Source organism: Xylaria bambusicola (assembly GCF_022495145.1).
Source record: "Xylaria bambusicola strain CBS 139988 unplaced genomic scaffold F5B22scaffold_2, whole genome shotgun sequence".
Taxonomy (NCBI): Eukaryota; Fungi; Ascomycota; class Sordariomycetes; order Xylariales; family Xylariaceae; genus Xylaria; species Xylaria bambusicola.
Window position 1 is genome coordinate 2,013,935 of NW_025953555.1, and position 26,258 is coordinate 2,040,192.

The window sequence follows — 26,258 nt, forward strand, 5'->3', positions numbered from 1 at the left end:
CATGTACCTTTTCACGTACCTATGGAAGCGGGAATATATATAGGTATTCGTGTCTACAAAGTATTGCGTGTCAATGTGTCTCAATGTGTGTGAATGTGTGTGAATGTGTGATTATAGGTATACCTCCATTGTGTGCCTAGGTTTATAATACGGAATGGGGACCATTCAAGGTTTGGGACCTCATGATGCTTTGGCTTTGGCACAAGTAGCCTGCATAGGATATATCACTGGTATAATCATCTAGTAGACTACCTATGGTCAAATACAATAATATATTATGCATGTGTTACCAACAACATTTGAAGACTGACTGATCGAAGTGACGGAATCTTAGCGATTAGATAACTCGACCTACCTCACCCCTTGCACATGTGCACATGCTTGATTCCTAACAAGAAACATGAGATAAAACCTAGGACAGCTGAAGTGAGAAAGTGCCTCAAACCTGTCAACCGTTTTCTCCCAGCTTCGTTTGTCCTCAATAGGCAGATCAATCGACTTGCACTCGTGTGCCAACCCGGTTCACGTCGTGGGGGGGGACCCATTAATGAAGGCTCCAGACAAACACCGGTAGCTCGATCCCGGCCGGCCCGGTTTCTCATCCTCCACCCAACCAACCCTGGGTGGATGCCTCCCTCCGCTGACGAGACTCTGCGCATGCCTCGATGGCGCCCGTCGGAGGCACAGTCGCCAGCCTTGGGCCGGGGAAGAGTAGAGGCCACGGCCAGAGCCCTGCCTTGTCCTCAGCTCTTGATGGACGTCAAGTCGCCGCCGCTAATTCCACCTTGAATGCCTGGTCTGGTCGTCGACAACCTTCATGGCTGGCCAACGCGACGCCCGTCCAGCCCACTCCCCGTCCTGCTGCGAGACCACCATCCGTCACTAATGTCGCCGCCCCTTTTGCTGTGACGCCGGCCACCGAGACGACATCGTTGCAGTCTCAGCCTCAGCCCAAGCCCAAGCCCAAGCCCAAGCCTCAGGCTCAGGCTCAACCTCAACTTCAACCACCCCCTCCGTCACGACCTTCACCTCAACCTCGTCACCCATCACAGAATAACCTTCGACAACAGCCCCAATCATCAGATCAGCCAGCACCATCACTGCCGGCATCTGCACATTCACGGCCTGCGTCCTCGCAGCCACCCCATCCGGTTACGGCAGCAGGCCCACCACGTCTCTCGTAAGCCGCCCTCCCACCTAAAAGCGTTTGCTTGTTTGTCATGCTACCACTCTCATTTGGCATGGGATTTCCTTTGTAGCTAATTGTACTCTTATTGTAGCACCTCGCCGCCCGACCCCGCTCTACCATCGCCAGCCGCAAGCGACGAACCTAGCCCACGCTTATCACTACTTCGTGGAGGACCTAACACTGGAAACGCATGTCCAGCTAGTCCTCACAGCAACCCTCCAACCACCGAGGCTCATTTTGTGCTCAATGACGATGTAACTCGCCCTCTATCTTCGCCTCAGAGCCGAGTCCCTACCTCTCTGCCACAAAACGGCCGGAGTGCCTCGCCACTCCAAATGCAGCCACTGCCTGTTGCTCCGTTACCTGAAGAGATGGCCGATCATACGCAGACTCCAACTGTGGCAGCCGCTGGAAATGTTGGTTCCGTGCCAGCAGATACGTCTCTGCTTCGAGCATCGAAGAGGCGACGATACGAGTACGCCTCGACCCCCATTGCTTGAACCATATTGGCCGCTCTGAGAATACGTAACTAATACCAGGCTTTCTAGGAACGGTGCCATTGCTTGTCTCGAGGCTCAGAATGCTAAAGGCAAAATAAGTGCGTATCTGCAGGAGATGGGTGGGGAGCAAGCACTAGAAGAGGTTATTGAGCGACCACGCTTTTTTCTCTTATACAGAGCATGTCGCGAGGGTGATGTTTTCTTCGTTGCACTGCACCAATTGTTTTGTTCATGGACGGTGAGCCAAATTTTAGTCCATGCGTTGTGTGATGAGAAGGTTCACGATACCTCTCTTATTGATAACGCCTTTGGAATTATGGGGACGATTCTTAAGGCAAATTCAAAGCTGAGAGTACCTCTCCTACAATGGTTTGCGGACTTCCCTGTTCCGCTTCTCACATTACAACACGATCGGTTCTACGCCCAGACAATAAATCAAGTCCTTAATTTTCTGATCTGCGTGTCCAAAAGATGGTCAATCGTCAACCATGACCACTTATCACAAGGCTATCCCTTGCTAATGAGTGAACTGATCAACACGTTCAACCTGCATTCTCCACTCTTGCAATCTATTGTGTTCCGAGCATCTAGAAGAACGCTAGGTGTTCCGGATAGTCATGCCGGCAAACGATTGGAAGAGGTGTTCAGGGCTGATCAAGAGAAGCACTGGAATCCCGAGGATGGGACCTGCTCGCTCCGGCTTGAGGGGCCAGCTTATGAGCAGTATAACAATAGTTTAGTCCAAAGATATAAGTCCCTCGTTGCCGCAGCTAAAGCTCAGCGTACTACGTCTAGGCGTTCGAGCCATAGCCCGTCCATACCTCCTGCGTCAACAGCCCACTCCTCCGCCACCTCGTCACCTTCGCTCACTGGTGAATACTTCCAATTCGATATGGCCCAGGCACCCAGGCCGGCGCCATCAGCAACTAGTGCCGGGAGGAGAGTTTCCGGTAATGGGCAAAATATTCAGTCACCTTCACCCACCTACTCTCCGATAGCTGCCGCGCCACCTATGGCGATCCCAAATACAACTGCAACCTTTCCTCCCCAGTTGTATAATTTTCCAACTCATCCAACGTCCCCATACCCGTCTCACAATGTCTCACAGCACGGACAGTATGGGCCTCTTAATCCTTATGTGCAACAAAATTCTCATTTACAACAACTCCAGGATCAAGCCCGGCAATATCAGGTTCAGCAGCAGTTACGTCTTCAGCAGCAGCAGCTTGATTGGCAACAGCAACAACAGTATACTCCACTGCCACAGCAGCTTCAACAGCTCCAGCACCTGGAATTTGTACAGAGGAAGCGATCTCAGCCTGGAGCAGTACCAAGTCCACGGCCTTCTCCAATCCAAGCAACACGTGTACTACCAGGTCAAGTCCCCATGGCGAGGCACACCCAACCACAAAACATCAATAGTCAACCTGTCTCTCCCGCACCTTTTATGAATTCACATCAAGTGTTAGGATATCCGGCTATAGCGCAACAATCGGGTCTTGTTGACCCATCGCGCTCTCCCCAGGTCGTGAATACAACTCAACCATTCAATGTACAGCCTCCTGCAGTTGCTGCGTTACAGCGACAACCGAACCCAGCTGTTGAGAGACTGTTTCCAGTTCACCCTAACCAGAGGATAAATCTCCAAGAATATCCTCATACACCTTATGAGAAGAGGTCTGCCGATATGTCTCTTCACCAGGCTCATTTACGCAGCCCAAAGCGTATCCTGAAGACATTGTACGCTGGATCGCCTGAAAGACACTACCAGGCCATTAAAAGTTTTGCGCTTGAGCCAGCTCCGATTACCCCACAAGGGGGTTTATACAAGTTCTCTTTCAATGTTACAGATAAAATCGTTGAAAAACTCACCTTAAACGAGAGAGTGCCGGGCGAAGTGCTTCTCGTAAATCGGTTTAAGAGCGGATCTCTTCGTATTCGTGCAAGGTGCTGCTGTTTTCCCATGGCTACTGGCCCCATTCCCGATCATGACTGGGTAACGTCGGATACAACTTGGCCGGATCAGATCTTCATGAGCTTGGATAACCAGCCATTAGAAGTGATGCGCAAACAACACCATTCGAAAGACCTCCCCGTTGAACTTTCATCATTCATACATCAGGGTGAGAATACATTGTCCGTCGCCCTTCTCCAGTCAAATGCGCAGCGTAAACAGCAGACCCCGTATATTGCTGTGGAGATAGTGGAAGTACTAAGCCATAGTGCCATACTTGATATGGTGCGCGTGTCCGGAAACAGACCTGCGAACGAAACCTGGGAGGTGATCCAGAACCGTTTAGCTACTTGTTCGTCAGGCCTGGATGGAGACGACAATGACCTCGAGATGTCTAACGATGGAATCTCCATTGACCTTGCCGACCCTTTCACTGCTATGACCTTTCAGGTTCCTGTACGTGGGAAAGCGTGTAAACATCTGGAGTGCTTCGATCTCGAGAATTGGCTAAATACCCGCTTGGGGAAAAAGTCGATATGCATCTGTGGCGGTGTTCCTAATTGCAAATGCCCCAAAGAGCCGTCGTTCGTGGATAAGTGGAGGTGTCCGTTCTGTGACGGCGATGCGCGCCCGTATAGTCTCTACATCGATGAATTTCTTGTCGAGGTTCGCAGTCAGTTGGAGCAGGCCAATCAGTTGCGGACCAAGTCCATCACGGTATACGCCAATCGATCGTGGCAAGCGAATGATCCGGCTGGCGACGATGATACCGATGTTGATAGCGACGACGACGGCGCCACTGCGCGAGCCAATTCGAAGACGGCTACCTCTCATAAGGCTTCGGCGCAACATAATGTCATCGAAATCGATGATGATTGAGTGGACGAAGACGCATCAGCTATAGCTGAAGTGAAGTGATGCATGCATTCGCGACTTTCAAAAAGGATGAAAATATGGTTATGATATTACTCTCCAATCCCATCCAGCCCACGGAGTAGAATGAGCGAATTATACCCCCTTTTCTTATTCGCATGACGCTTTGTTACGAAATTTGTACTTTTTTTTTTTCCCCAGCAGCGCGGAGTATGGTGCCAAAATGGATTGGGATGACAAATGGATGGAAGGTCTGAATTTAATGTTTTAAAGATTCCCACAATGGTCGTTCATATCTGTTTTGCGTTGAATTCGTAGGTGGCGAGCTTATTAGAGCTGGGTCGGGGTTTAAGGCTTTGCTGTTGTTGTTGTTGTTGGACATGATGCTCTCGAAGGAGAGTATGTATAAAGTGTGTATATAATGGTGGGGGGGGGGGGGGGGGGGGGGGAAATGGGGAATGCGGGGGGGAAGAAAGGAGGGAAGGATGGAAGTGAATAAAGTGATTGATTTTTTAAAGGGGGTTTGAAATTTTTTTTTTGTGTGTTTGCTCGCTCTTTTTTTTTTTGGTGTGTTTTTGTGGTGTGGGTTGGGCGGCGGGGGGTCGGGGGCCCCCCCCCCCAAATCGGTGATGCAGGAGGGAAGAAAGGAAGGAAGGAAGGAAGTGAATAAAGTGCTTGCATTTGATAAAGGCGATTGAAATTGTTTATGTGCTGTTTCTGGTATTGTGAATTTATGGAGTGTGTACTTGTGATGAAACTATCTTCTACTCTGTGGGTTTGAGGGAGTGGGTGGGATTGTCTATTCAGGAGTTATAGAATTGATCGACGATCGACAAAGTCATATTTTATGATAGATGTACACATGCCCTACAGCGATACATATACACTGGTATATCTTCTATCCTTCTTATACATCATACATATATCTCTTGGTAGTAGTTACATTACCTATTGTCACACGTTTCTTTTTTTTTTATCATGTATGTATTGATAGTAAGTAGTATAGCTCGTGTACAGATATACAGATAGATAGATCTACTTGACGAGTCCTACCGTAAAAGGATTAACTCTCCCAGACAACTAATCTAACCCGCAAGTAAGTAGGTAGGTAGTAGTGAGCAAGCAAGCGTTATTGACCTTTCGCAAAATATATCTGGCTCAGCAAAGACAGGGTTTGTTCAAAATTCATAAACGCCGACCTGATTGATTGAGTGTATATACATAGATAAATACATCATAACTTCGACAATAACAGAACAACAAGAAAAAAATAAGAATGCATCTTTTTGTACGCGAATTCCGAATCTAGTGTGGTCACTTCCCAGGGCCCTTGCCGTCCTTCGCAGTCCCCTTTTCAGGGACGGAAGAGTCATCGTCGTCGTCATCGCTATCGTCTCCAATACTATAGTGATTCCTGTCCATGTCGCGTGGAGAGGTGACATGAAGGTCGTCCAGCTGGTTCTCGTCAAAGTCGCCGGCTTCAATGTCGCGGGCCGTCCGCCTGTTGCGGAACCCTTCTAATCCGCTGCCGCTGCTATTGCTCTGGTTGCCCATGAGCGGTATCCCGCTGTATCCAGTTGTGCGTCTTCGGGCGCGCCAAATGATGAATCCCCAGATAGCAGCACCGATCGCTACGATCGCGAGGACCACCTCACCTGACTTTTGGTAGGCAGCCCATTTGGCGGCCTTGAGCTCCTCGTCCTTGGCAGCTTGGTCTGTTTCGGTGTGGTTGCTCACGCCACCTACTGTTGTGTCTGGGAGCTTCTCTCCGTCCAGTTCACTCTTGGCTGGGGGGCCGCCAATGCTGCTAATGTCTACCCCGGTGAATCGATCGAGCATATCTCGAGTCCGACGAGGGTAGTCGAAGGGAACCATATGAGAAGAGTTATTGAAGAGCACATATGTGAGATTACGAGCCTCCTGCCAGAAACCAGCAGCATCTCCCTCAAAAGTCCATGGACGTCGCGGTGCCGTGTTACCCGGGGAAACCTCGAAGCCTTTGCCACCGTTCCATTCTAAATTGCCAATGAACGCCTCCGTGCCCATATGGTTGCAGATGAGGTCTTCAGAGCCGGAAAATAACAGAACTTGGATTTCCTTGAGAAGGCCGGGTAGGAGATTGACAGCTGGCTCGGACTTCTGCGCACTGAACGCCATGCCAACTGCACCATTGCATTCGGTCCAACCCGTGTTCTTGCTGGGGTTGATGTGCAATGCTGTCACAACCTCGCTCTTGCGCAGATAGGGCGTAACGTATTGAAGATCAGGTGGCCAGTTCATACCACAGCTGGGGTACGAATCGGTCAAACGGACATCGTACATGTTGACACACTGGTTCTCGCCGTTTTTGCCTTTCTTTTGGGTTAAACGAAGCATATCAGAGAGAATCTCTTCACAGGCCTTGTTGCCGACCTTGTTGCTATTTGTCAGGGCCAGCTCATTCCGACAAACCCGGAGTTGGGCCTCAAGCTTATTTGCGAGTTCCGAGCCCTTCTTAACAATTCCCTTTTCATAGGCAAAAGTGATGTATGCTTCATATTGCTCGTTAGGAGCTATCCAACCGTTGCCGATCATGACACCTTTGAGGTTCCATGGCGTTGTGGTCTCAAGCTTCTGATTCCGGTCGAGAATAGCCCTAGCAATGTATGGGATGTGCTGTCCAGCATAAGACTCTCCGGCAATATATATCTGTTCACATCACATTAGCGCAAAACTCTGGATGATTATGATATAGCCAAGATTCTCACATCGTCGTGCTCGTATTCGGGGAATAGCTTATACCACTTCTCGAGAAAGATGATAAACTGAGAGGCCATCTCGTCAAGTTCGTGAACATAGCTGTTGGTGTCGACGTAGCTGAAGCCGGTACCGACGGGGTTGTCGACAAAGAGTAGGTTTGCGAACTCGTGCCAGCTACCGTTATTATACTGCAGAGTATCGGCATCTTTCAGGCGATAAGGGCCGATCTCCATCATAGCGCCATCTTCGGAACTACATCCAGGTCCTCCGTTGAGCCAGATGATGGTGCGTTGTTTGTTGGCGATGTGTTTATTTTGGAAGTGCCAGAAGAACATATTTCCGTTGTGCTCGGGGGTGATTTCGATGTGTCTTAATCCATTCCGTTAGTAAGACGCAAGAAGGCAAAGGGGTAGGACAGGTGAAGCCAGAAGCTACTCACCCAGCATGCATCTTAACCAAATCTCCCTCGGGAGCGCCAGGCAGGCTATGGACATAATAGTCACCCGCAGAGGGGTCGGCCTGGACAAAGCCGATGGACGATGCCAGAGCGCACAGAGCGGCGCTCCAGCGCGATAGGGGAGCCATGGCGAGTGGCGTGCCGGCGGGCTGTCTTGTCGCCGGTAGTATTCAGTACGATCCCGACCTTTGAACCCGAGATCATCTGTCCATGGATATAAGAGGAACCTTTTCCCCGGCTCTGGTTTGAGATGGATCCGACAGCTGAGACGTTGGGAAGGGGGTAAGAAAGGGACGCAAAGTAGACAGTAAGTAGATAGTGAGGTGGTCTCTTTGGATGTTTGGAGACTCGTGTGAATGAATACCCGGACGTCTGGGGTGTGGTACCTAGTCGCAGCCTGCTAGGAATGCTTACGTAGCCTCACTCCAGCAGGCAGGACCGGGATACTACCTACCTATATTTACCACAGTGCTCGGGGCTCTGGGGCTCTGTAGGTAGGAGCAGAGGCGCTGGTTAAACAGAATTAGTGGGTTCTATGGGCTCTATCAGCTGCTGGCGCTCACTGAAGTCCTGCCGCGTCTAACGCAGCACTAATGGCAAGGTGTCCGCTAGGTACAGTATCTAGGCACCTATAAATGGATACCTACTGTTGCTGCAGGCGTTGCGCTAGGTGCGCAGGGATAGCGCGTAAGCCACATCTCTTTCAGAATCCACCTTGCCCATTCTGCCAAGAGGCAACCTTGAAGCTCCTCTTTCATGGCATGGCCACACTCCGCCAGAAGCGAGCCCCATTTCCCCAACAGGTCACAAAGGAGATGTGTGACGGTGCCCAGGTGCTATGCGGCGTCAATAGGGGAATCGAAACCTTACCTCGGTATGCTTCAGACTGAATCCTTTTTACATTGTCAGACAGGTCTTTCAGCGATGCCTCTTCTACCACGCTCTCTATTTACGGAGAGACCAACGAGCGGGTTCCCCTGTGATGTCTGTCACCCGAGGCGTCTTATTAAGTACCTAGCTCTCAGGTGTTCCAAACAACCGCTGGAATCTCGTCGACAGAATATGCATTGATCGCTACCGTCCTGTATATTATGATACTGATCGACTGTTGAATTGTATTATGATCGCTCTGGGCCTTGGATGATTACTTACTCTCGAGCCAACGAGAGTCTGACCTGCGGCTTTCCCCGGCTGTATCTTATCTTCACCCTTTCGTTTATCTTCAGATCCGCCTCGTGTTTGCGTGGTTCTGTTTCCCCTCATATATCAAATATCTATTCTTTCCAGCACTGCCGAGATGTAGGACATGCACTTCCGGGGCATCTGCGAGGCTTCCGCTACGAGTTTCAACCCGTTAGGCGCCGGCTGCCACAAAATACTCACCCCATCTCTGTCCTTCGTGTGCTGGACATGCGAGCTCTTCCTCAATCCATCTCATGTTGCCTATGCTTTCGTCTGTTCAGACATCTCCCGACTCTCCTAACCACAGAGATTTCAAGCTCGACGACATCGATGTCCTCGGTAGCGTTCCTTCCAGACGTTCTGCCAACTTTGCGTCGCCTGGCGTCATCGACGAAATGCCATTAAACCCGGATCATCACTTTAATCATCATGAGTCCACGTTGAGTACTACCGCCAGGGTGCCTGTGAAATGTAATTGACCATCCCATTGAGGGCGTTATCACCCTCCTCGGCTGTGATTAGATTCACCTCTTGCAGCATCGTAACTACAGATACAGGTCAGTCGTCCTCTCGGCAATAGAAACAGCTCGTGAGGCTATAGGTTCAAGGAATCATGCCTCATGTTCTGAAGGTGGACGAGAAATCGGGACAAAAACGAAGGATTCTATAAGGATGGGGCGACCTCTGGGGAAAGCACTCACCGACATCTCCCACCCAGCTCTGGCACGTGTAGTCCAGTTCCGGATTATTTATCGGCGTGTCCCAAATGGCGTCTCGCACGCGCATGTTCAACTCCCTTCCCGTCGTCATGAACGATGTGACAGCTAGCCGCCGATAGAAGTTCGGTCTCATCCATGGCAACGGTTGATTCCATTCCTCATGCGGCCTGAAATTCGGGTACTCCCCTTGCATCTGAATCGTGACATTTGTTCCTTCATCTTCATCGAAGGTGATATACAATTCTGTGACTCGCGTGCTCTGGAGATCCTGTGGCTGACCCTTGAAGACTTCCAACGTTTCTGGTTAGTCATAACCTGTCTAACTGTACGCCCGCAGTAACTCGGGATCCGCGCAACAATACCGGAAGGCGGGGGTAAAGCGAATCTCGCCTAACCGTCGCAACACGAAGAAAAAATCTTTCTTGGGATGCTTACTCAGAATCCATAATGTCTGCATGTGCCCGGGTTTGGACGTCGCGGCCGGGTGAGAGACGGGTCGGGACACCTGTTCCGTGCTCAGGCTGCTCGCCACATTGCCGTGTTCTTGGGAGTCTAGTGGAGTCTCCGAGCACCCGGCGACCGAGGCAAGCGTAGTGTCCGCGCCGGACGGTCCGACCATTAGATCGAAGGAGAGGCCTCTTCCGCCTTTAGGGAGCAACAACACTTTAGTTGTTTCGAGCGACCGCTAATCAAGTGAAAAAACATCTCACCTCCGGCAATGCGGACTGGCGAAATGCGAGTAGGGTGTGAGGCGTTCTGATAAACGCGAGAGATTGGTTATATTGGGTAGGCGGGGAAAGAAAAGGCTATCGAATCAAATCCTAGGGGGACAGGACAAGAGATATAAGGTGAAAGACGCAGGTTAGGCTTGGCCCAGTGCGTCCCGTTGCGGAGGAGGGAAGACAGGGCCGTCTCGCACCCTTTTGCGGTATTCTCTGGGTGCGATAGGCCATTCATCCCTTCTACCTATTTCTACGGTCTACGATTTCCATAACGACATGGACATTCGATGGCCCGACTAGCGCTTTTCGTTTTACCGTACCTGGGAAGGTCTGCACGTATTGGTTGGTCGCTAGCGGGCGCCAGGCTAGTCAAAATGTGCTTCTTCTTTTTCTGTTTTTTTCGTTTTTTTGCCGTGCATTGGCCGGAAAGAGGGTTTATCTGGTACAGATCCTACTGTTTGTGGTGCTGTGAATGGGTGTCTCTGTTCCGTTTTAGACTAGGATTGCATGACCCCATGCGGCAATCATGCAGACCAGGACAAAATAGGTCGTTCTAGATCTGCTCCACGTTTCTCCCCATCTCAGTCTGTGTGCCTCTTGTAAAAAGGCAATTTACGGACAGGGCTACTTAGCGTGTGGACAACTTGCATTGTCTCTCTCGCGTCGTCTCCCTCTCATTCTCGGTGTAATGCGTGGCCTGAGTGAGCAAAAAGAGGTACTGCCAAGTTAACCTCATTTGCTATTTGCTACCGTATGATGGTTTCGTTAGTTCAAGATGATGCCTTACAGAGTGGGGAGTTCAAGGAAAAGAGGTCAGATTCGCGGCAGATATGGCTTGTCCCATGACCTGGTCTCAGCCAGGGGTGGCTCTCGCCTCTTCTCACAACATCTCGAATGATCCCGGGAAAATGATCTATCACAGAAAATCTATGTGAGCATTGAGGGAGACGACAAGATGTAGGTCATCCATTCGGCCCATTCACACACAGATACACCGAGGGTTTACCTCTCTCGACCTATAATTGGGCGGTTTTTTTTTTCCTTCGAAGGGGGTACCCAGCTCACGCGGCTTCGTCTTCTCTTCTAGTGCAGCTGAAAAAAGATATAATTGAAAATAAAATTAAATTACCTTTTTGAAATGGAAAGAATGCGCTCCGTCCTAAATAGGGAAGTGCCTGGGCAACGAGTACGAGGGCGAAGATGAGGACGACGATTTAAATGAGCCGAGATAGAGATACCTTTTTATTTAACTCGGTAGGTATTCTAAGTAAGGTAAGTATTGAAATAGGCAGCTTGTATATAAGCTTTCTTTTAATCGCCGAACACTACTACTACCTACTACCTAAAGTGCCTACCGCCCAGGCTTAGCTGTAAACTATTACACTCATCTACATACTACTACCTACCTACCGTACCTCTACCTAAGTAGGTAGTTACTCGCCTGCCTATTGTGTCACCATGTATGGATCTCCGCCCTGGAGTAAGTAGGTAGGTAGGTAATTAGGTACCGTGACGGCAGAGTTCTCTTTCGGGGTCCAACGAATAGCTCAGCTCACCTATCTAAGTACTCGAGAGAGGATGGGCCTGCCTGCCTGCCTGGGTAGATATCGTGGATTCTCCTTATGTAATTCTTATTATCATCATCAGATAGGTGATGGGGCGTTGATTAGATTGTAGGTACGTAATTAAAGCTGCATATCTAGCTATTGGGAGTTGTCACAATGTTGCAATCGATGCAGCTAGCTTGCTGCTGCTGGTGCGGTATATTACATGTCTACAGCAGAGTTGGTAGGGAAGTATTCAAAGCACGACTTGTCTCTTGTCTTGCCTGTTGGCTTGGCTTGGCTTTTTTACACCTCTATGCATTGCGCCGAGTCGTATAACCTACCTACCTACCTACCTACCTACTGTCTGGTATGGGCTAGAATGCTATGGCATGGCATGGCATATCACAGTAAGCCAAGGCCAATCTATCTGCAAGCCATAACACGCCTGGGTTCCCTGCTTTGTCTGCACAACAAGCGAATCGTAGGTATCCAACTGGTGAGTACTGTGCCTCTTTTCGGCAAGGGATTCTCCGAGAACCTCCACCTCCTCCTCTCCTCTCCTCTCACACCCTGCTACCCCACCTCTCGTGTTGAAAGGGAAATACTTTATTTACCACTGGTAGGTATTGAGGACTAGCGAGAATGGTAGGCACATGTAGCTACCTAAGTAGGTAAGGAAACATTCAAAGTCACTGCTACACAAGTCCTTGTCTGCCTACTGTAGAGCAGCATGGGAGGGAATCGAGGAATACGAAATTCCCCAGGCTTTGGATTGTCGATGGTGTGATGGGATTGCGGATGAGCCTTTCATAGTTGGACTTGTATCTATCTAGGTGTTACCTACACCACTGCACTGCGCTGCACTGCACTACATTACATACCTCCATAATACCGGCTGTACCATCCGAGAGTAACACATGTTGCCTCACGGCGCGGCGCAGCGTGGTGTGTAGTGGTAGGTATTGGGTTACCTACCTAACCTACCTGCCTACTGTTTCCTTCCCTTCCGAACTTGACCGCGGGCTCGGTCAGTTTTACTTACGGTAGACCGCCGGCCTGGCCTGGTCTGACAGTGATCGACATGGCTTTACTCCGTTTATCTCACACAACTGCCGAGGGAAACACGCTAAACCAAGTCCATAGCCCTAGGGAGCTGATCAATGATACCTTGTTCGTTGGTTTTCCATGCAGTGGACTATGTTGTCGTGGGTTTGGTGATATTGTAATGAGCTTGTCCCATGGTTATGCGGGTTTGCTGTGTCCTTGGTGTCTTGCAGCTATCTATCTATCTGCTGCAGGCACTTCTGAGTTTACAACGCTGTACATTGGACATGAGGACACCTTTACAAATTGTAATCACAGGTCTGGCTAACGTAGTATTCAAATGATCCGTGGCCCATTCGCGACATGCCTTTGTGCGGCACCGAGTTCATCGTCCCCTAGCTTAGATGAGGGAAGTTCCTCGATGGAGCATACCTACCTAATGTAATGCGTGAATAGCTTGCATTGTCAGAGCCGATTAATATCATCTTTGATATGCCCAAGTATTTACTGTCCCTGGTAATACCTCGTAGTACGCGCATGCACTACTTAGCATATCGCATTTTATCTTAACACTACAGGAAGAACTATAAATCAGGTATTATATCACGCTTGTACTGACAAGTAGTAATTGATTTCCTTCGTGTCTTGAGAATTAGATCAAGTGTCTGTTCGGGAACATGTAGATGGCGACTCTAGGTATTCGAGAAAGGTTATAATGCTGTATTTGTTCATAAAGCAGACATAATTGCATTTGCAGGGTGCAAAGTCGTCACAGGTACTCTCCATCGACTTTGGAAGAGACTTTCTTGTAAAGAAGAGTCTCGGCAGTTAGTAAATGTAGAGGTAGATAAGATCGTCGATAACATTAGGATAAGTAGTTGAAGGAGCTTACGAGGTATCTAAAATGTTGATTCGACGTTTCTCAAGGGTCGAATTTGACGCTCCCAGGAGTAAAAACAAGCATTGCGCAATATGAATATTGCAAAGTTCACATCGTTATAATCACAATATCATAGATTACTCGGAAGAAACTTTTTGTAACAGTTCAATTGTAGAAAATTTTATTGTACATTAATTAACAGGGTACTCGATGCTTGAGACAATGTGGTCATAACTTCATTATAATCCTTCATTAATTTATAGCCCGCGGTGCGTCTCCTGGTTCGCCAAGCTGTGTCGACGCTCACGGTTGTGGTGGCGGTCGTTGTGCTCGACGGAGGGCCGGCCAATTGTCTCCTGCAAGACTGAGGGAGGTACTTGGGCAGCATCCGTGGGATCCTTGTTATATCTCGACTCGTCACTGGAATAGTGTTAGCATATCCGTCCAGACTGGTGCGTACTGGGGTAAATCAGGGTAGTCGTACAAACTTACACTCCATAGGTCTTGTTGCCACCGTAGGTCTTGCTGCCGTCAAGGTCGGAGTCGACGCGAGGGTCGGCCTTGTTCATGGCATCGGACTTGTGAGGACCGGCAGTGTGGGGGGCAGGGCCAGGGGCGTAGTTGCCGCCGAGCTGGTGGGTGCCGTGTGTAGCACCGTGAGTACCGTGAGCGCCAGTGGTGCCGTGGGTTCCAGAGCTGCCGTAAGTGTTGCCTACGGTTCGGCTGGCATCACGGTCGCTGTCAACGCGAGGGTCGGCAGCGTTAGCAAGGCGGGACTGGTGAGGGCCGTGCTCGCCCTCACGACCGCTGCCGTAGTAGTCACCAGCAGTGTTGCCCATGCGCTGGCCGCTTCGGTCAGAGTCAATGCGAGGATCCATCTTGTTGGCCATGTTGGAGCTGTGAGGACCCTCTCGGCCGGTAGAGCCGTAAGTACCAGTTGAACCGTAGGCACCGGTGGTGCCGTGGGTAGCAGAGCTGCCGTAGTTGTTTCCACCTACAGTGCGGCTGGCATCGCGGTCGCTGTCAACACGGGGGTCGGCAGCGTTGGCCATCCGAGACCCGTGAGGACCGTACTCACCCTCACGAGATGAGCCGTAAGCACCAGTGGTTCCAGAAGAGTATCCGGAGGTTGGGCCAGTGTGAGAGTAGTTGTTGCCGGTTGTGTAGTCGTGAGTGCCACCAACAGTTGAGCCGGGAGCAGCGCGGTGGTCACGGTCAGAGTCGATTCTGGGGTCAGCAGCGTTGGCAGTGCGGCTGTCGTGTGTGCCGTAAGTACCCTCGGGGGCAGAGGACTTATCGTGGTGACCGGAGACGGCCTCCTTGACCTTGTTGACGATGCTAGACATGTTGGATAGATGTAGGTGTTGTGAAGAAGATATTATAAGTGTGTTGATATAGGAGAAGCTTTTGATGCTTTGGTATTGTGTTTGTTGTTTTGTTGTTGTAGTATGGTTCTGAGGATTAGAATATTTTCCTCAAGTCTCGGGAAACGGTGTGTTATATAGACATCCTGAAGGATAGTGAATCCTATCTGTTTCCTTACACGGCAGATGGAGCAGTCTCACATCATTGGCGATGTCATCATACGTGGATCTAGATCTCTTGCCTCCAGCATACGAAGGGCTACTTGGACCCTTTCTGGACCCTTGATTGGTTCAACAAGGGACTTCTAAGTCGTGCCTGAGAATGACAGGTAGAGCTATACGTAAGAACCGACGTTAGCTAGTCACGCCTTACCAAGATAGCTTGACAAAGCCTGGACAGTACTGGAGTTGAAGCTCTAAGGACGTCGGACGTCTCGCCCTGAGCTTAATTGTCGTCATGACCTCATCATTCTGCACCCAAGGCGCTCACGCTCCGGGGCCGTGTCACCAACGCTAGGGGAGACGTTGAAAGTACCGGTACCCTTTCGACGAGGCAGTTTGCGCGCGGGAGCCTCGTACTGAAGACATCACTGTCTCCCTTGATTCGATGATTCGAGCTGGCTGTTCTACTATTTCCGTCCGCACTACTGTAGATCGTGATGTTTAGCCGCGGGGACGTTGCTCAGTCACGGTGCCTTACAACATAGGGCCCAGTCTGGCCCAGCTAGACCAACCCGATTCTTGATAGGAGTTCACTAACGGTTGAGCTCATTCTACCGAGTACATGTACTATACCTTGTGAGGAAACTGATCTGAGGCAGGGATTGTCCAGATGCGGCTCATTTGCCCCATAAAAACGTTCTCGCGTGTGGCTGGTGACGTTTGAGGACGGGGGTTGTGGCGTCACCTACGCCATAGCAAACATGCCGCTTCACCTTTTATGTCGTCATAGACCATCCAACATCCCGTAACACGGGATTGTGTGCCGACACGTAACAGGCAATAAGAATGAACGATCGGGTCCCGGCTAGCTGCCTTGTTTACTTGCTCGCTTGATTTATTCTTTGTCCTCTCTTAAACCATAAGCAATCTAGGTAAAGCATCTAATTGAGCCAATCAATGGCACATGACTGCGGGCATGCTGAGACGGTTCGGAGCTGAGGTAGTTAATATAGTTTGGTCAAGAACAGGAGGACCCTCTCCTAACACTGCCACAGAGGTTTCTACCTCTCGACTCGTTCACACTAGTAGTCACGAAGTTTGAATGACCCAAGTGTATGCTTTACTGATCGGTTCGGGAGATTCTCTCTGATCGTCTTCTCCCTTGGTGGCTAGGATGAAGACCATGCCTTCCTATGAATTGGTCCGCTCCCATAAGGCTACCACCACTAAGCTAGATAGTACAATCCGTAATCGAAATTTGGTTATCATAAATCTCAAGTTCTCATCCATGCTCGAAAGTAAACCATTTAAAATCAGGGTATCAATTACTAGCTAGCAAAGTGTCATCAACTACTGTCGCCGATATCCAACGCCAAGCAGATTACTAACATCACGCCCCAGATCCCGCCACCTCGTATGTTTTAGTTCCATTAGTTCATTATATTCATTATGCCATAATCCAAAGGGTATAAACGGTCGCGGCTCAACGTGAGGTAGAGACTGTTACATTGTCGAGTTGCATGCTGCAAGCTTTAGACGCGTGATCGGCTGCTCCAAGCACGACGGCGGTAGGTTCGACTTTCACGGTCACGAACCCAGATGATGCCAACAATACCCGAGACGAGCCAGCAGATAGCGGAGAGGAAAGAGAAGGCAATGATAGCCTTCCACTCGCCGCACTGGTTGTTTCGGAAAGCAATATTAGACCAGTTGAAGACGGCACCGCATGCACCATCGAGGTACTAGAATGTCACGTCAAATTAGTACATTGCTCCGTGTATCCTTGTCTCGGGAGACTGTATGACTTTGACTTACCGACACCAGCAGGCCAAACGCGACGAACCAAGTGATAGAGATGAGGAAGTCGAGAGGGTAGTGGATGAAGCCCGACGAAAAGGGGATTAGCCAGATGAGAGAAAAGAAAATGGCAATGCCAGCGACGACTTCGGTGTATATGAAGCGTCCCTGGCTCCAGCTTGATGCGTTCTGGACATGATGGAGGTAGTATCCGTTGATACCCGCGACAATAGTAGCGAATACTAGTTCCGCGGCGCGGAGGATGATGGATGCAAGGCCGGTCAAAACCATGTTGGCGGTGGTGTATACTAGCCGATTTGTTTATCTGTCTATTTGTCTGTGTGACGATATGTGGTTTGTGAGGGCTTCAAGCAAGCAAGCAAGCCACTCGCTACTGGTGGACAATTGGTATGATTAGACTGGTTGTTTGAAAGGCAAGAAGAGATTGGAAAGGATAGAGAGTTGGGCAACATGCCGAGTATCTACCTATTTATTGGCCGTCCTACATTGAGTCTGTTCGCCTGCTTGCTTGTCTACTTGTTGGTTGGTTGGTGGTGCCGAGCGATGATGTGTCTGTCGTCAGGGCACCTGACCGTGATGACGTCCATAGAGCTCGGGCGTGCATTCATGATCGGAACGGACGGCTACCGATGGTAGGTATGTGGTGTGACCATACAAAGGCACACTTTCGGTAAAGAATGAAACCTGAAAAGGGACACCTATTTTCCGTTGTATGCCATCCCAGACAATATTGAGCAATCATATCGTTCTACGGCGTGTGGTGAAAAATCAAGTTTTCCGCATAGTCCCTGGTTTTGCAGATCAAATCGTTCACCTGTACCTATGTCTGTAGACAGGTACTCTTGTACCATTTTTAGTATTTTCACCAGCTTTGCGCTTTGCTGGATACCCAAGTCTTCATCGTACTAGGTAGATCAGAACTAGGTAAGCGAGGGTGAGGTAAAGTGGTAGGCGTAGGTTAGGCACTGGTGAAATTCGGTTCTCTGGGCTTCTGTTCATTTCGACCAAACAACCTAATAATCTGAGGTACTGTATGTCGAATGCGACAGCTTACATTGTCGAGATTGTCTGTGTGGTGGATGAAGTCATACTGAGACCGGGGCAGGCAAAGTCACCCAGTGGCATGGGATGGCTGGGGTGGCATGGGCTAATACGCCCGTTACACGTGTGCAGGTGATGCAAGCCCGCTAAAAAGCCCACTAAAAGTGCCAGCATCTTCCCCGTCTCTACCTAGAGCCATGCAGGGTGTCATAGGCTGATCTCTGTAGTGGTGGTCTAGATCTCTTCAACTGCCGGCCACCCATCCATCCATTAGCAGTGCATTAGCAAATCAACACCTGCTTTGGCACTCATGTCTAAACGTATGTAGATAGGTATGCCGAACTAGGCATAAGGGTATGTACGAGGGGATTGTTTATCCACCTATTTCATATAACTTTACATTGAACAGACACAGACACGTTATAGGTGATAGGTGATAGATGTCGGTGTTGGTATCGGAGCACAACAAAACAAGAAACAAACAAGCAATCTCCTGCCCAGTTACTACCCAGTGAATGATTCATCATCTTCCTGGTCTCGATGTGTATCAGGACAGGGAGATCACACAAAGTACCTATGAATATACTCCTGGAGTTTGTGCGCACTACGGTACTCCGCAACATCATGATATTCGCGATGGGCATCTGATTGATAGACCAGAGGCTTCAATCTTGATACCTCCTAAACCCTCAATGGCCATGGAGACAGGCTGACTATTCGCCAAAAATGATGATTGTTCTCACCTATCTAAACCCGTTTTGCTTTAGAACGTCAATTAGTATCCTACTAACCTAATATCTTAGAGAACTGATTGATATTTATGGAATCCATGATCATCGCAAGACCATTCTTGTTCTCTCGCGTTGTCATGTCTTTGCATTCTTTCGTGCCCTTCTATGTTCAAGCAGGAAAGGTTGCAGTTTCCTTGGGAGCTATGATGATACGGCTTCCTTTCCATTCTCTCAACTGGGAGGAGAAGGAAAGACCAGTGCAGAATGAACACTTGCCTACGTAGAGTGTCGAACGGTTTGAACACGGCTGTTCAGATCATCTTATTCTCGAGATACCTAAATATCCTCTTCTTTTCTCACATTCGCATCATCGATATCACCGATATTTTGTTACCCTTCTCCTGACAGTTCTTATGCCGAAGAACCTCTGGTCTCCTAACCCCCCGCTTCAAAAACTACATGCCCGTGTCTACCTTACTTGCCTTTGACTCTTCTCTTCTTTACATCTTTCTAACTTGCAAAAGTCTGGGAGCTGTGTATTCAATCAGTCACCTTCCACACTCGGCTCTGTACATTACCTCGCCGATGCTAGTTGTCGGCTTTCGTCATCCCAAGGAAAATCGAGCGGAACGACAAGAAATCACCTAGACCGTAATCGACTAAAATCTCATTCACCCGATTCAGCGTCTTCCCGCTGATACAAGCTTCAGTGGATTTTGCGTATAAACTTGCTATCTCTGACCGACGTGTGTCCATTTCAACCGTCGCAGCTATGGATGATCCCGCAGTAGCTGGCCTTCGTCCAAGTGGTTCCAATCCTTCACTTAGGCCAATCAGTAATGGTACAGGGTCGACGCGATCAAACGCCTCACATGTGGCGAGTTACCGTCATGCTTTATTGAAGCCAAGCTCACAACGACAGCAGTCAATTAACAGAGATCTGCCTGTGCCACCGGTGCTCACTGACGGCCACTCCAATTCCATCGCCCAGACCATAAGCTCACAAAAGCCAGCAAAGCAAGCTCCCAAACGTGCTGAGACTACCTCCCACCCTATTGAGTCGGTCACGCCAGACCCGGCTGAAGCCGACCCTGGAGAGGTGGCCGGGGATAGGGTAAACCCTTCAATTGACGGCTATGATCATTTTCGTACCTGGCGCCTTCCGGTTTCGAAGGTTCGCCCTGCCGCATACGAAGTCGAAGGAACGTATCCGTCCTTAAGCTTAGAACTGCCAGAAGATGTGTATGCTGTGGGACGCCACTTTCAACATAACCATGTGAATACTCCTAAGGTCCGTCCATTCGTGGAGTCTTCATATAACGATGCTGCCCAAGTGCAGGAAGAGGGTGAGGGGACTGGATCAAGAACTGTTCCAGTGTTAACTAGCGAAGTGAATCCACCGGGTGGTGATGATTCACAGAAGGGAGCAATGTATTGGGGCCTTCTCCCCAGTTACAAAGAGAAACAGAGCAAGCAACTCCCCATTACGACTCCACATGAAGACAAACACTCCATACCCGGTTCATACCCAGGATCTTCCTATTCTCCTCAAGCTTCTCGAAGATCGTTGGCTAGTGTTCCACTGGAGAATACTGAAACGCACTCAAAACAGGAAAACATCCCCCATGAAGACAAAAAGGCCATTAGGGGTTCTGGCACTAGCAGAGATCGTGGCGGGAACTCAGCTTCTTCTAGAAGCTTGTCAAACCGAAGTGCAAGGTCTAATATCGTCAGTTCGCAGCCGTCGTCCCCAACTCCTGGCCCTATCGGTATCAACAAGGGACAGCAACCTGCCAGAACTCAGAAGCCTACTATTAATCGGACAACTGGGTGGTTCCGAAGACTATTGGGGTATGCGGAGCCCAATGAGCCACCTACATTGACAAGGCTACCGGAGAGGTCATCATCTCAACGAACATCTCCCGGCGTGGTCAGTTCTAGAGCGTCAGTGACAACTAACTTCTCTTACGAGAATTTGACCAGTGCGACAACTATGAATAACGCCATGAACGACATGGAGAAAATCCTAACGGAGGCTATATTAATAGCTGACGAGGCTAGCAAGAGGGAATGTGGCCATGTGGATGATGGTCACCTTCCATTAAAGTCTTCATCGGAAATCTCCTTACACTCACCGAGCATCGATGAGAGCATACGGCGTGGTTCGAGTGAGCACGACGAAGACATAAATGCTACCCCTACGCCAAATCCAGTCACTACCATTGGTGTAGATAATGAAGCTAAAGACGTGTCTGTGTACCCAGTGAAACGCTCAGGGCTCATCAAATCCATCAAGCGGGATGGTAAGATCCTCAGACCCCTTTTCCTTAAACGTGTGCGCAAAACTGTAAAAGACGTCGAAGGTCGCTATCATTCTATAGATGATGATTGTGTTATGCCCTTGCCCCCACCGAATCGTTCGACTAGTCAAGGCTGCGTTGATCCAGAACCATTTGAAAATGACGGAAGCATTAGACCAACATCTACGGAGGTTCCAAACAACAGCCAGCTAACCCTTCAGCCTCGGATATGTACACATGGTAGTTCGAAGATTTCAAGTGAACCAAAAGAGCCTGGATGCGATGACCTAGATTCTGGACGCAGTAATCAATTACATGTAGTTCGACACCAAGACGTAAGTGTCTGCAGCTTAGATGGTGGTACATCTGATGAAGCTGTCGATTTTTCTACCCAATACAGCACCGGTGGAAAACGATATCCAAGATTCCCCAGCTTCCGAGGAGCTTCACGGCGTGCTAGAACTGAAAAATCTGCCAAAGACAACGAGAAATTATGGAAGAAGCGGACAACTCCCACCAAGCATGTCCATGAGTTACGGAATGTCAGTCTTCGAAATAGATCCCATGTCAGTATTGATGGAGAACAACGTTTCAGTTTGACAAAATCTGCTAGACGACAACCTACTATCGCCCGCGACTGGTCCCCAGGCCGAAAACGATTTGTTGCTTCCGTTGCATGTATCAGCACTGCATTAGTCGGTATTTTGGTGGGTATCTATGCTGGTCTTGTCCCTTCAATCCAGTACTATATCGCCGACTTCCATCATTACACTATCCTTGGCAACGTCGGCCTATATCTCGGGATGGCACTGCCAAACTTTTTCTTCTGGCCTTTGCCCCTTTTACATGGACGAAAGCCCTACATTCTGGGTGGTCTTTGTATAGCAATGCCGTTACTTTTCCCACAGGCCATTGCGATTGGGACTCAGAGGTCTCCAACCAATTCTGTCTGGAGAATCGCCTTACTCCTATCCAGAGCCTTGATGGGGTTTGCACTGGGATTTGCGAAGATGAACTTCCATTCTATACTTACTGACTTGTTCGGGGCTTCTCTGATGAGCCATGCGCCGCATCAGGAAGTAGTTGATGAGTATGACGTGAGAAGGCATGGCGGTGGTCTCGGCGTTTGGCTTGGGATCTGGACGTGGTGCTTCATAGGTTCGATAAGTGTTGGTTTTCTCGTAGGGGCAGTGGTGATCGAGCATCTGCAACCATCGTGGGGATTGTACATCAGCATTATCATTATCGCCGCCGTCTTATTGCTGAATGTGCTCTGCCCCGAGGTCCGACGTTCCGCTTGGAGACGATCTGTTGCCGAAGTTCGAATGGGTGAAACGATATCCCGACGATTAGCACGAGGCGAAGTCATGATGCATCGAGTACAGACAGGACCGAAATGGTGGGGACAAGAGGTTTACCACGGAGTTGCGTTGTCTTTGGAGATGCTGCGGCAACCTGGCTTTACCATCATGGCTGTGTATTCCGCCTGGATATATGCACAGATCATTCTGGTCATCGTCGTAAGTATATCTCAAAACTCCCTACGTATCATACACTCCAGCTAAGAGAACTAGCTCCTAGGGTCTCTGACTTCAAAATCTTATCGTTACCGTGCCCCATACGTCGGTGCCGTGGTATCATCTGTGGCAATTGGCGCCTTCTTAGCTATTCCATTCCAGAAGGGCAACCTGTTTTCCCAAGCTAGACATATGAACCCGATGTCGAATAAAACAACCTTCGATAAGAAGGTTACTTGGACCTCTCATCTTGTCCGTCGCGCAATATTCACGCTAGTTCTTCCTATTGCCGGCATCGCGTACACGGCCGTCTCTACAGGGCCACCTATGCATGTCATCTTCCCGTCCATCTTTGCTGGCCTCATCGGGTTCCTTTCATGCCTTGCTATCTCGGAATGTAACGGTATGCTGATGGAGAACTGGGACTGTTCAGATCTTCAACCTGGCATGACCGGTCGCTCCAAGTCATCAAAGGATAGCCACAAGCGCACCAACTACTCCTCATTCCCTCGTGCCACTGCCGGATGGAATTTTATTCAGAGCCTTGGTTTTATATTTGCCGCCGGCGCAACTAGCCTTGGCGGTTCAGTCACTCGTCGCCTCGGTCAGAGGACCGCAACTGGAATTGTTGCCGGTATTTTGTTTATCCTTACCCTGCTTCTCCTGGGAACCTTTACACGGTTCAAGAGGATCCAGATTATTCCGGACTGCACATGTTCAGAGATGGACCGGTGGACAAAAGAACGGCGAGTAAGCTTGCACAACTGGGCCGCCGCAATGGCAGCGGCTAAGGCCAAGGGTAAAGAACTTAACGAAATCCCCGAGGATGATGTTGGTTAGAGACCAGCTATCTTGGGCAACCCAGTCGACAGATACCGCCGAATCAACATTTTTGAATTGGGCTCTTTGACACGATGGACTGAGATTCGTAAGAAAAATAGATTGATTGACGAGAACACACATCTCAACCGACAAGCGGTGGCGATGGCTCGTGATGAGTTTCAGCATAGTGCCCGCCATAGCGCAGGGAAGATCGCACGCAAGGTTAGCAATAAAAGTTTGGACAGCAAGTGCAGTCATGAAAGTAGCGACGACGAGCTCCTAGACGCTCAAGATAAAGACGCACGGTCTGTGAGTCCCTCACCAAGTCCCAGGCCGGTTGGATCAGAAATCGGCCACACTCCGTCTCAGCGCGGATTAGCACATGTGTATAGGGATGACTTAGGCCGGGATTCGACGGAAGGGCCAAATCGATCATACAACCACACACCGCAGTCGAACAAGAGTGTCAGCCTCGCTGCGCCACCTGTACTTGTCCAAAGGTCAAGTGCTGATAATCTCGCCATCCCAACAGAGTCATCCCACCAAGGAACCTCAACCCTCGCGAGTCCGGACAATGGACAGCCTAAATTAGGCGAGGATGATGTGCCTGGTAAAGATCATGCGGTGACTAATCGCGCGGGCGAGGGTCACGAGAAACCTACAGATAATGAATTTGAAGATGTAAACCTTGGTGGTTTTGAGAAGAATACTACGTCTTGAGTTGTGAAAGGGGCAACACGGCTTCCAGACTGTATGACTACTGGGCAGATTGAAGAATATCACGTAGTCCTATTGAAATTACCTACAGTATACAGAATATTAGATTCATTTTGCTCCTGCTGCAGATATTGTGTGTTAGGAAGCTGCCGATGAACAAACTGACTGCCTATTACGCCCTGTAATTTCTTATTGTAAGAGAGGCGGTTTATCATGCTAACGAATTTAACTTGACCAGACCGGATGCTTGATATTTTGATACTATTCAAAGATGGCCGATCTCGTGCTGGCTTTGTTCATGCAATTGTCACATGAAAATTCCAAAAGTTATTCCCAGATTTGATATCGCCACATTAAAAGTCATCACTGTTCCAATCTGAACCTGCTGATGTAGCTATCACAGGAGAATCACAAAAGGCTATTCCCAAATCTGACATCTCGCCACCTGGAAAACCCATTACGGATTCATTCTTCGGATCGGAGTGCATACCTACACAGTATGCAACTGATCTCTATTCGACTTTCCTAAAGGCATTGTCGCCTGGCATCTAGTGCACTTATGCATTTATAATACTTAATATGTGCGAGTCAGGCTCGTCAGGGTACTTCTGGTCACAGATTTCTCGTACACACACACGCACGCACGCATATTGCATTTGATAAGCATCTACCTACTAGGTTTTATGTAGGTTACCTTGTAACGCTACTGTCGCAGGACCCTGCCAGGTTAAACCGAAGATCTCGCTACACTACACTACCTACTCGAGCTACTTTACAGTACTTTCATCCTGCTTACCGAAGCAATACCCATGACGGCCGGAGCTAGCGTGTGCACAGAGGGAAAGAGGTGCGCTGCTCTTTTCCTACTACGGTGTAGGCAGACCTTTTTTGCGATTATCCACCGACGGACGATCCCATCTCATCTGCAAATCGATCAATCCATCAATCGAGCTAGCAAGCATCACTTTTTCACGTGTTTATGCCTAACGTACCTGGGTTACTTACTTACCTAAGGATAGTGTGGTGAGTCCCGGGATTTGGTTTCGGTGATTGAAAAGAGGGAGCGAGCGAGCGAGCGAGCGACATCGCTTGCGTTGTTTTAAGTATGTATGCATGTTGTTGTTGGTGTTGTTGTTGTTTTTGCTGCCTGCAGGACCATCTTCCTTTCTCCCTTCCCCTCTTCTCCCCTCCCCGTGAAGATCTTCTATATCTTGGGGAAAACGCACCTGTCCACTGTCTGCTTTGGATAGGTAGTGCTGAGGCTACAGTAGGTGCTAATGCTCTCTTCACCTGTGATGGGCTGATGTAGCTGGGCCTGACATGCGCTCACTCGCTAGTGCTCGACAGAACTAAGTAATATGCACCCTGGTCAAACCCGTTGTACATAGGTGAGCTTGGCAGGGTCCAATTGCGGTGAGATACCTATGTAGTGTGGTCAGGGTGTGGTGTACTGTAGTATATGACCGGCGGCCGGAAAGAGTGTGGTGAACTCTTGTGGTGAGTTCTTCATAGTGAAGCGATGGATGGTGTCTTGTCCGCCTCTTCGGCGGAGCCGTCTAATCAGGAGACGGGGATAAGCTATGACCGCCTCGGGTTTCCCTTGACGTCATGCTCAGACCCTTTTTTTCCCTCTCTCCTCAGCTCTTCTGTCCTTTTTCTTTCAAGTCTTGTCGAGATTAGGCACTGTAGACATGGTATGCCATGCTAGACGAGATGGAACGGGCGGGACGGACGGCGGCAAATATACGTATTGCCAGGACATGGTTATGGGACGAGGGTAGGGGTCCATCTCCTCTGGGGCGAGCGAAATGGCGTTCTAGAATGATATTGTGGGCGGGCAAAAGAGCCCTCCTTGGACCTGGGATGAGATTCCCTGCCTCGCTAGTTATGCGGCCGCGTCATTGTGGGATGATAATCAGATTCAGAATACACCCTCGCTGCATTCACTTGACAGGCATATCCCATGCTTTCTACCTAGTC

The 26,258-nt window shown here is 49.4% G+C and overlaps 8 protein-coding genes across 8 annotated transcripts; 4 read left to right on the top strand and 4 right to left on the bottom strand.

Moving 5' to 3' along the window:
* Nucleotides 1–248: 248 nt before the first annotated feature.
* F5B22DRAFT_587063 (uncharacterized protein) lies at nt 249–4,946 on the top strand. Its single transcript, XM_047973585.1, has 3 exons — nt 249–1,180; nt 1,281–1,664; nt 1,738–4,946. Exons 1-3 carry the CDS (start codon nt 666–668, stop codon nt 4,520–4,522), a joined length of 3,684 nt encoding a protein of 1,227 aa, XP_047836045.1. The 5' UTR covers nt 249–665; the 3' UTR covers nt 4,523–4,946.
* Nucleotides 4,947–5,136: 190 nt separating this feature from the next.
* F5B22DRAFT_171602 (Alpha/Beta hydrolase protein) lies at nt 5,137–8,165 on the bottom strand. Its single transcript, XM_047969342.1, has 3 exons — nt 7,695–8,165; nt 7,264–7,624; nt 5,137–7,204 (listed from the first exon to the last, which is right to left on the bottom strand). Exons 1-3 carry the CDS (start codon nt 7,838–7,840, stop codon nt 5,831–5,833), a joined length of 1,881 nt encoding a protein of 626 aa, XP_047836046.1. The 5' UTR covers nt 7,841–8,165; the 3' UTR covers nt 5,137–5,830.
* A 562-nt stretch (nt 8,166–8,727) lies between these two features.
* F5B22DRAFT_171633 (uncharacterized protein) lies at nt 8,728–9,727 on the top strand. Its single transcript, XM_047969343.1, has 2 exons — nt 8,728–9,444; nt 9,667–9,727. The coding sequence occupies exon 1, from the start codon at nt 8,853–8,855 to the stop codon at nt 9,297–9,299; it is 447 nt and encodes a 148-aa protein (XP_047836047.1). The 5' UTR covers nt 8,728–8,852; the 3' UTR covers nt 9,300–9,444; nt 9,667–9,727.
* On the bottom strand, nt 9,342–10,232 carry F5B22DRAFT_641825 (uncharacterized protein; the record flags this gene model as incomplete). The annotated part of the gene is made up of 3 exons (XM_047978039.1): nt 9,342–9,439; nt 9,596–9,901; nt 10,049–10,232. The coding sequence occupies 3 exons, from the start codon at nt 10,230–10,232 to the stop codon at nt 9,342–9,344; spliced, it is 588 nt and encodes a 195-aa protein (XP_047836048.1).
* A 3,831-nt stretch (nt 10,233–14,063) lies between these two features.
* On the bottom strand, nt 14,064–15,152 carry F5B22DRAFT_641826 (uncharacterized protein; the record flags this gene model as incomplete). The annotated part of the gene is made up of 2 exons (XM_047978040.1): nt 14,064–14,226; nt 14,299–15,152. The coding sequence occupies 2 exons, from the start codon at nt 15,150–15,152 to the stop codon at nt 14,064–14,066; spliced, it is 1,017 nt and encodes a 338-aa protein (XP_047836049.1).
* A 1,614-nt stretch (nt 15,153–16,766) lies between these two features.
* F5B22DRAFT_171849 (uncharacterized protein) lies at nt 16,767–17,691 on the bottom strand. Its single transcript, XM_047969344.1, has 3 exons — nt 17,636–17,691; nt 17,148–17,520; nt 16,767–17,074 (listed from the first exon to the last, which is right to left on the bottom strand). The coding sequence occupies exons 2-3, from the start codon at nt 17,418–17,420 to the stop codon at nt 16,865–16,867; spliced, it is 483 nt and encodes a 160-aa protein (XP_047836050.1). The 5' UTR covers nt 17,421–17,520; nt 17,636–17,691; the 3' UTR covers nt 16,767–16,864.
* Nucleotides 17,692–19,265: 1,574 nt separating this feature from the next.
* F5B22DRAFT_171965 (uncharacterized protein) lies at nt 19,266–23,682 on the top strand. The gene is made up of 2 exons (XM_047969346.1): nt 19,266–22,742; nt 22,797–23,682. Exons 1-2 carry the CDS (start codon nt 19,695–19,697, stop codon nt 23,577–23,579), a joined length of 3,831 nt encoding a protein of 1,276 aa, XP_047836051.1. The 5' UTR covers nt 19,266–19,694; the 3' UTR covers nt 23,580–23,682.
* Nucleotides 23,177–24,889, top strand: F5B22DRAFT_171887 (uncharacterized protein). The gene has a single exon (XM_047969345.1). It carries the CDS (start codon nt 23,724–23,726, stop codon nt 24,279–24,281), a length of 558 nt encoding a protein of 185 aa, XP_047836052.1. The 5' UTR covers nt 23,177–23,723; the 3' UTR covers nt 24,282–24,889.
* The last annotated feature ends 1,369 nt before the right edge of the window (nt 24,890–26,258 follow it).

What these genes read in the sequence shown, in the direction of transcription:
- F5B22DRAFT_587063 (XM_047973585.1), top strand. Translation starts at nt 666, where the DNA reads ATGGCGCCCGTCGGAGGCACAGTCGCCAGCCTTGGGCCGGGGAAGAGT. An exon ending in GCAGGCCCACCACGTCTCTC is followed by an intron (nt 1,181 to 1,280) that starts GTAAGCCGCCCT and finishes CTCTTATTGTAG; the next exon opens with CACCTCGCCGCCCGACCCCG. An exon ending in TCGAAGAGGCGACGATACGA is followed by an intron (nt 1,665 to 1,737) that starts GTACGCCTCGAC and finishes CAGGCTTTCTAG; the next exon opens with GAACGGTGCCATTGCTTGTC.
- F5B22DRAFT_171602 (XM_047969342.1), bottom strand. Translation starts at nt 7,840, where the DNA reads ATGGCTCCCCTATCGCGCTGGAGCGCCGCTCTGTGCGCTCTGGCATCG. An exon ending in TTGGTTAAGATGCATGCTGG is followed by an intron (nt 7,625 to 7,694) that starts GTGAGTAGCTTC and finishes GAATGGATTAAG; the next exon opens with ACACATCGAAATCACCCCCG. An exon ending in CCGAATACGAGCACGACGAT is followed by an intron (nt 7,205 to 7,263) that starts GTGAGAATCTTG and finishes TGATGTGAACAG; the next exon opens with ATATATATTGCCGGAGAGTC.
- F5B22DRAFT_171633 (XM_047969343.1), top strand. Translation starts at nt 8,853, where the DNA reads ATGATTACTTACTCTCGAGCCAACGAGAGTCTGACCTGCGGCTTTCCC.
- F5B22DRAFT_171849 (XM_047969344.1), bottom strand. Translation starts at nt 17,420, where the DNA reads ATGGTTTTGACCGGCCTTGCATCCATCATCCTCCGCGCCGCGGAACTA. An exon ending in CGTTTGGCCTGCTGGTGTCG is followed by an intron (nt 17,075 to 17,147) that starts GTAAGTCAAAGT and finishes GTGACATTCTAG; the next exon opens with TACCTCGATGGTGCATGCGG.
- F5B22DRAFT_171965 (XM_047969346.1), top strand. Translation starts at nt 19,695, where the DNA reads ATGGATGATCCCGCAGTAGCTGGCCTTCGTCCAAGTGGTTCCAATCCT. An exon ending in AGATCATTCTGGTCATCGTC is followed by an intron (nt 22,743 to 22,796) that starts GTAAGTATATCT and finishes TAAGAGAACTAG; the next exon opens with CTCCTAGGGTCTCTGACTTC.
- F5B22DRAFT_171887 (XM_047969345.1), top strand. Translation starts at nt 23,724, where the DNA reads ATGGCTCGTGATGAGTTTCAGCATAGTGCCCGCCATAGCGCAGGGAAG.